The sequence below is a fragment of the Manis javanica genome, chromosome X, assembly GCF_040802235.1.
Source record: "Manis javanica isolate MJ-LG chromosome X, MJ_LKY, whole genome shotgun sequence".
Taxonomy (NCBI): Eukaryota; Metazoa; Chordata; class Mammalia; order Pholidota; family Manidae; genus Manis; species Manis javanica.
The window spans coordinates 5,574,559-5,582,862 of record NC_133174.1 but is presented as its reverse complement, the minus strand read 5'-3'; the positions used below and the strand labels follow the sequence as shown (position 1 = coordinate 5,582,862).

At 44.1% G+C, this 8,304-nt stretch overlaps 1 protein-coding gene across 3 annotated transcripts in view; it reads right to left on the bottom strand.

Moving 5' to 3' along the window:
* Positions 1-924: 924 nt before the first annotated feature.
* The window catches only part of CLCN4 (chloride voltage-gated channel 4), a 58,050-nt gene continuing 50,670 nt past the window's right edge, over positions 925-8,304 (bottom strand). For 2 of the 3 annotated variants that reach the window (XM_017667402.3, XM_017667405.3), the window contains exon 13: positions 925-4,201. In XM_017667402.3, the coding sequence (XP_017522891.1) occupies positions 4,111-4,201 (91 nt within the window). In that variant the 3' untranslated portion in view covers positions 925-4,110. The remainder of the gene's footprint in view (positions 4,202-8,304) is intronic. The other variant, XM_017667404.3, reaches the window with a different exon arrangement.

The window sequence follows — 8,304 nt, the reverse complement described above, 5'->3', positions numbered from 1 at the left end:
GGGGACAGTGACCTTTCCCCATCCTTGCATATTTATAGCCCCAGTCTGAATTTTTATTTGGCCCATTGCTCACCAGGCTAAGAATAGGGGGTTTTAAAGCTGACCAAATCAATGTCACAATCCTGCGTGACTATCTTAAGAATAGGTCTTCAATTTCACCAGCTACTCCAGCAGTCACCAGAATCCAGTTTCCTGAGGCCCCACTGGGTAAAAACATGTGGGAAAATCAGTATCTCTTCCATTTACAAGATGCTTTCTGAGGGCTCCATGCTTATTTTTTAAAATAGAGTTCAAACATCCGATTTTTAGTAAGGTGCCAACATTTACACAGTGTTACAATAAAGACAAAAACCCCACATTGCTATGTGGTTGTTCCAACACCAAATGCAAACGGAACTCGTGAAAGTCACACACAGACTCACTCCCAGCACACCCAGGACAGCTTAGTGTTCCCCAAGTCAGATATACATGCTGCCCCTCATGTAAACCATTTCAAAGGTTCGAAGCCGAGTCTGATAAAACCCTGCCCATGCTAAATTAAAATGAAGGCATGACATTACAATTATGTAATTCAATAGTTCCCCTCCTGCCTTTCTCATCTTTCCCAGCTCAGCATCGGATAATGAATTCTGAGCAGAATTTGTGCATGTTGATAATTAAAAGAAACCAGTTCTCACCTAAGTGAAACAAACTGCTGGGAATTTTTCTGTTTCTGTGATTCATTAGGGCCCAAAATGTATCTTTTGACATGTCTTCTCCTTTGTAAGGTCTTTGGGAGGTACTGAACAGAGAAATTTGAGATGGCCTGATTCTAAATAATAGCAAACACTGAATATTGATTTACTTCTAGCACATTTACCTTTTCAAAGAAGCCACACGCACATGTGCTCTCCAGGCGAGGTACCAAAAAAACACAAGAAATCCTTTCTTTCAGGATACTCTTTATTTGGTGTCTGTCCTACAACACATTTCCTTAGGAGTAGAGAGAGAGAGAGCAAGAAATAGGTTGATGTGCCTCATTAAAGAACTCCTTTTCCATTATGCATTTGTTTGTTCACATAAAACACTAATTCAGAAAGAATCCAGGAAGTTCTACAAACATCTAAAGACTTTGGTTTTGCAAAAAGGAAAACAACACACTATTCTGAGAAATATTGATCTCACCTCCTCACCCTAGCTCTGCTCACGCCGCTCATCAGATGGCCAGGCGAAGTGGATGGAGCTCTACGCGGGGGCACAGCAAACACCCTCAGCATCCCCATCCCCACCCTTTCACAAAAGAGTGCCGAAGCGCTGTTCTCCAGTGAGTCTGTCTGAGGCCCCGGGCCGGTGGGCAAGACGACCACCATGCTGGCAGGGCTTGAGGCGAGGAGGGCAAAGGCTCTGGCCGCCCCACTGCACTCCCCCATCCTTGACCTTAGCCCGCCTGTCTGACCCTGGCCTCCTGTGGCAGAGAGCCAAATCCCCCAACAAGTAAAAGGTTCAGCTTATGAAGGAAAACAAGGTTATTTCAGTCAAGTAACACTCCCAGCTGTCTCTGGGGAATTCACAGACATCTCTAGACTAAGCCCTGGGAAGGAGGGCAACTCCCCTCAGTGACCTTGGCATAGGTAACCTACCCCTCCACCCCTCCGCCGCCTCAGCTGGGGGAGGAGGACATTCTGTGGTTTCGTTGCCCTCAGCTATCTGTTCACTGTTCCGTGCTCTCTCCTGAAACTCCTTATTTCAGCTAAAAGGGCATCCTGGATTATATAAATCCAGGCTATGACTAACACTCTTTGGGGAGGCCATGCGGGAGTAAGAGGGAACTACATGAAGCAATCTTTAAGACCTTTTAAGACTTAAAGTCCAGGGAAAATCCAGCTTCACTTGCACATGTTCCATGGAAACCCCAATAACAATGCTAATATTATCAGTTACTCGATACTTAAGTGCGCCGCATGAGATACCAAAACCTGAATTCTCTACTACTGACCGGTATTTCCACACTGAAGTGGCTATTTGATATTATTTTTAAGGGGGCCAATTACAGAAACAAATTTTCCATGGTTTGTCAGCATGATCTGACTTAAACTTTTTTAACCTAGAGAACACATCAGATATTTCTTACATCGACTAGAAGTTCCAGAGAAACCCGCCTGTAGCTGGATTTTTATCCAAAATGAACATTTTCATTAGGGCTAGGGAATGACGGATTCAGAGCGGGAGTTGTAGGTCAGACCTGAGCGAAGGGGTGGGGGCTGTGAGCTTAGAAGAGAGTGTTTAGAGGGCTTGGCCAGAAAGAGTAGGTTAGACAAAAGGACAAGGACAGGGCACAATGATGGCCTCTCCTATGTTTCCCTCCCAAGGACCAATGTCGCTCCTTATTTAAAGAACCTACATTTTGTTCGGAGGCTAATATGCCTAGCTGCAATTTTCCTTCGCAGACTCACGTGCCGCTAGGGTAGCCGCATGACAGAACTCTAGCCAGTGGCTGTAAGCCGAGCATCTCCGGGAAAGCTTTGCCTTTCTGATGTGGACACTGCACCTGTTACGTGCCTCTTCCTCCCTCTTCCTGTTTAGAAAGCCGTTCTGTGACCACCTTGTGACTCTGAGGCAGTATGCCAAGGCCAAAGGACAAGGGGTGGTGGAAAAACTACTAGCGTGGGACCCCCTTCCTGTCCTGGAGACAGCCCTCAGTGCCCGCCGCAGGTTCGGCCTTAGGCTCTTCACTCCATCACGTGTCCTCCACTGCTCACCTGGTCCGTCAGCACCCAATGATGAGAGGGCAAAAGATGAGGACTCAGGAAAAAGGGAAGAACAAAGACTGAAGTCAAAGGGCAAGGTGGGTAACTCTTAACAGATCACACGGTGGGGCTAAAGCACAGCTTAATTCCTTCCCACAGAAAAGACTGAACCCTGACTAAAAGAATTAATGTATCACAAATTCAGTGGAAAGATGCCAGCGCTCAAATTGGCTGTCTAAAACTGAACTCTGTCCTTCCATGCTTCAATTGCTAGTGTGAAAGTGCACACTACCACCTTAAAGCAGACATTTTGCATCCTACGGAGAAGATAATGGAACAGATTTAGAATCAATTTAGTATTTCTCTTGCAATCCATTTGTAGGAGCTCCCACTGAGAACTCATGTGCCTTCCCCCTCTCTGCAGCCATATTTTATAAGATCTGAGAGGAAAAATAAGCAGTACCACTGGGCAGCCCTCTTTGACTTTTGTATATGCTATTTGGAAATTAGAGCACACTTGGTAGAAAGCTGGCAGCACATAGGATACGGTCCATGGAAGGTGCTAGACTAATCCATATTTAAGAATGCCAAGCAAGAATAACAACTGAATGCAGCAAATGTAATGGGGATTCAAGTCAATGAGCGGGTGTGTATATCCTCAGAATAAGGAGGAACCCCTGGGTATGGGAGAAACAGTGCCGCGCCAGACTCTCCAAGAGTTCATCGTGCAGCCCCAAGGTGCTGGTCTGCCAGAGAGAAATGATTTCTTCATATTCAGCATAGCAGGTAACCCGATGCTGGTTCAGGAACTGATGGAGAAGGAAAACAACAGGCTGAAATGGGCAGTCACGAGTGAACCCACTGGCATTCTTGCAGCCTTCATTGTGTCCAAATTTCTTTCTCTTTTCCAACAAAGTTAAGTGCAAATATCTTTAGTCTTTAGTCTAAATGTTTAGTGACAGACCAGCCAAACTTCAGGAAGCAGTAAATAAGGATGCTGACATACCCATACCCCTCTGCCTTTGGGACTCAAAGCTTCACAGAAATCAGCCTTGATCAGAAGGGGCAAACGTTTCCTGACTAAGCATTTGTGTTCCACGGCCCTGTACAAACTACATCGTTTACACCCTCCTGCATGACCCCATAGCTAGTAAACTCATTAAGAAACACAGCTTGAAACTCCTAAGGGGTTAAAGCTATAAAACGCCAACTCCTTGATGTGCTTTTTTTTTTAAGTTTCATCCTCCTTCCCAGTCAAACAAAGCTTTTGTTTCCGCTGCCCCCAGTGCATGATGGTTCATTAGGATAATAACGTATCATTTGTTTATTTCTTTTAAAATGACACAGTCATTGTATTTTTCTCAAAATAATTGCCACCTTGTTGCTAATTGAACATGATAGATTCAGGGTCTTGGTTCGCCATCTGGGCCATATGTCTCAGGACATCCTTTTTCGTGATGATGCCAAGAAGCCTCCTGGAAAAGAAACAAAACAGAGAAAAGAGGTCAGAATTGCAGTATGGACTCATGCCTGTCCGGAACCCTGATGCCAACTCCACCTGGGCACACAGAAAGACAACATTCACCAGCTTCCCTCGTGGGTGGTGGGGCCAGCCGAGGGAGCTCTGGCCAATGGCATGTGGGTACAGGTACGAGAGTCCCCTCCCGGGCCACCTGCATTTCCCTCACATTCTCTCCCCATCTGCCAGCCAGAGGCAGAGGAGCCCGGAAAGGACTCGGAGGTCACAGAAGACAGACTTAGGAGCCACCAGACTCAAAGGCCCTGGGTCCTTGACCGACTGCGTGGTGAGGAGCCCACACCTGCTGCAACCCACACTGATGTGACGTGGGAGAGGAAATGACTGCTGTGTTAGACCACTGAGACTGCAAGCTTGTTTATTACAGCTGTAAACCTATGGTGACTGATAGACTCTCTCAAATTTGAAGACTACAATCAATTGTAAAAGGACTTATGAAAGCCATTGTCAAAATGTCCACACCACAGAAATTCCTTGTATAAAAGGTAATTTAAATGTAAGATAACAATTGATTCTATTTTAAATCTTCCTTACTAGAAGGGTAAAGTTTGACATTCATCTCTAACCACGTATGCAAATCACCCCCTCTTCCAAAATTCCTTGCTTTCAACTTACAAAAACAATGCCATCTCCCAGGATCACTTGCATAGGGCCACCTAGACTACACATGGCACGACTCATGGGAGCACTGTTCACAAACACTACTGTAAACTGTGCGCCTGGGTTACTCGGTACACACTGGCACAACCACTCCCAGCAGCCCTTGCCTCACTATGGATTTTATTAAATACTTAAATGACCACCTGCTGGAACAAATCATGTCCCCTGGGAAAGGTGCAAGGTTTGAAAGAAGGGTATGTGCATGCTTTTTGGAGAAAAGTCCTGTGGTCAAATCAGCTGGCAAAATGCTGCTCACCGTATCTCCATCATACCCAAGAAAAGGGGAACAGAGAAGTGAACAATGGCAATCTCATGCTGAAATACTGTGCAACCAGTAAACTGACAGGTTTCTACTCTGTAAAAGGATGTTTACAAAGAAATTCACAAAACACAATTGTAAATACAATGTCACTTATCTAATTAAAGCCCAATTAGCAAACTCATTTCTTACTAACACAAAGTGTTATGAAGAGGGATGCAGTATTCAAGTCAATAACATCTGGTGAAATGGACACTGGTTAGTGAAACCGTCAGACCAGAATTCTGACTTCTTTGTCCCTGACCACACTGGACCTTAAACAATCTTGAGAAAGTGATTGCTTTTTGGGGTTACTTTCCCCATCTATCACACTGGAAGAGACAGCAGATACTATGTCTTCCCCTCCATCTCACAGGAACATCTTCAGGGAAGAGAAAGACAGCAAAAGAGGCCTTTAAAAGCATGCTAAACAAAAAGAATGACGATATAGATGATAAAACACTGATGGAAAGGGTCATGACTCTACCATGATAATCAAAAAAAGTGGGGGCAAATGTAAAAGGCAGGACAGAATTAGAACATCAACATTTTTCAACCCCTAGTATAATAACTAGTTCAGTCAATAATTATCAGTGGACTCCAAAACCATTGCTAGAAAAGAAAATTCATATGGCTCAAAGTATCTCTCCACAGAGCACGTACAGAGAGAAAAATGTCCCTCTACAATGGAAGGCTCTGGCCATCACCACCCCATCCAAGTCATGGAGCTTAGCACCCACAGAGTTGGAAAAGCTGACATTATGACATCATCTATGTTGGAACGTTGCCAAAAACCACTGAACCAAATCAAACCATGAGGAAGCAATCAAACCAATTCAGAATATAATACTGGTCTGGACTCTTCATAAAAATCTACGTCATAAATAACAAACAAAAAAGGGCAGGGAGCTATTCTAGACAAAAGACTAAAGAGACAAAACAACCAAATGCAATGTGTGAAACTTTGGTATAAACTGGATAATGAGTTATTGTCAATTTTGTGTAATTATGATTTAGTGGTTATATAAAAGAATGGCCTCACTCTTAGAAGATATTCACTTCATTCATATTGCCAAAACTTGGCAAAACCAAGAAGTCTTTCAGTACGTGAATGGATAAACAAATCATGGCACATCCAGACAACAGAATCTTTTTTTTCCTTTATTAAGGTATCATTGATACACAGTCTTATCAAGGTTTCACATGAGCAACATTGTGGTTTCAACATTCACCCATACTGTCAAGTCCCCTCCCACACCTCATTGCAGTCACTGTCCATCAGCGTAGTAAGATGCTATCGAGTCACTACTTGTCTTCTCCCTGCTGTACTGCCTTCCCTGGGACCTACCTATATTCAGACAATGGAATCTTATTCAGCGCTAAAAAGGACTGAGCCATCGAACCATAAAAAGACGTGGAGGAACTATAAATGCATTTTACTACGTAAAAGAAGCCAGTCTGAAAAGGCTACACACTGTATAATGCCAACTCTACTACATTCTGGAAAAGGCAAAACTATAGGAGACAATAAAAGGACCAGTGGTCGCCAAGGGTTTGGGGGAGGGAGAGATGAATAGGCAGGGCACAGAGGGTTTACAGGGCAGTGAACCCACTCCGCACGATACCATAGTGGTGGATGCATGTCATTATGCATTTGTCCAAACCCAGAGAATGTACACCAAGAGTGACCCTAATGTAAACTATAGACCTTAGTTAATAATAATGCATCAATATTGGTTCATCAATGGCAACAAATATAAGACACTAATGCAAGTTGTTAACAGTAAGGGAAATAGGGCACAAGAGCAGGTAGGTGGGAATGCTGTACTTTCTGCTCAGCTTTTCTATAAGCCTAAAACTGCTTAAAAAATAAGGTCTATTAAAGAAAACAAAACCCTCAGGGGGAAAAAAGTAGTTGCCTGAAGGGAGAAGGGTGGTTGGTAGTAAAGAAGGGTAAAGCCGGGAATGGTTTTTCATTCCAGCTGTTTAGAGCTACTTGACTTTAACCATGTTCATATTTTACTTTAAGTACATTTCTAAAATTTATCAAAATGCAGTAAAATTGAAGATGCCCCATAAAATAAGATGCCGCTATAGTAAACCTGCCCAGGCAAGTGTGAGTCCTTAGTCCCGGCTGCCATAACAAAGCACCACTGACTGGGGGCGCCTAACAGGAATGTATGTTCTCACAGCTGGGGAAGCTGGGGGTCAAGATCAAGGTGCTGGCAGATTAGGTCTCTCCAGAGCGCCCTCCCCTTGGCCTGCAGTCAGCTGCCTTTTTGCTGTGTCCTCACAAGGCCGTTCCTCTGTGCCAGCATCCCTGGTGTCTCTTCCTCTTCTTATAAGGACCCCAGTCCCATCAGATTAGGGCCCCACCGTTAGGGCCTCATTTAAACTTAATTATCTCCTTAAAGACCTCCATCTCCAAATATAGTCACACTGGAGTTTAGGGCTTCAACATATGAACTCAGGGTGGGGAGATGACACAATTCTATCCATAACAGTCCTTTGACTCCCTTTACAATCAAAAAAGGCATCATTGTAATTCAAGCAGCGCATGCCTGTAATACCACTAAGAAAGCTGCAGTCGGGAGAGAATGGGGGAGGCGGGACTACTGGCCCCTCAGACGTGGACCACCAAAGGCGTGTCTGGCTGTGGTGGGAAGGGGCTCTGCTGCCAACCAACTAGTGGATAGACCCTCAACTGAAAATACTCTTTTGTCCTCTTTACCATTTATTTATTACTTGAAAGCCATTTATTACTTGAAAGCTCTTCATTTATTTATTTATTTATTTATATTACAGTCCCCTCTAGAACACCTGGGTAACACCACTTAAACTGGATTATGTCCATGTTCCTTCGTAGATGACAAGCTCCTTGGCTTTACTATTTTTTTAACTGTTTGAGCCTTCTCACGTCCTCAAATAGGTGCTCAGTAAGATACTGATTAAGCCAATGTTGCCTTGAAACAAACACAGCCCGCTAGTGCTTGCAAAGTGATGAGCACTCCACTCACACACACGCATGTGCCCCCTTCCCACATCTATACAGCCTGGCTGCCGTTCCTTTACCTTCACTCTGG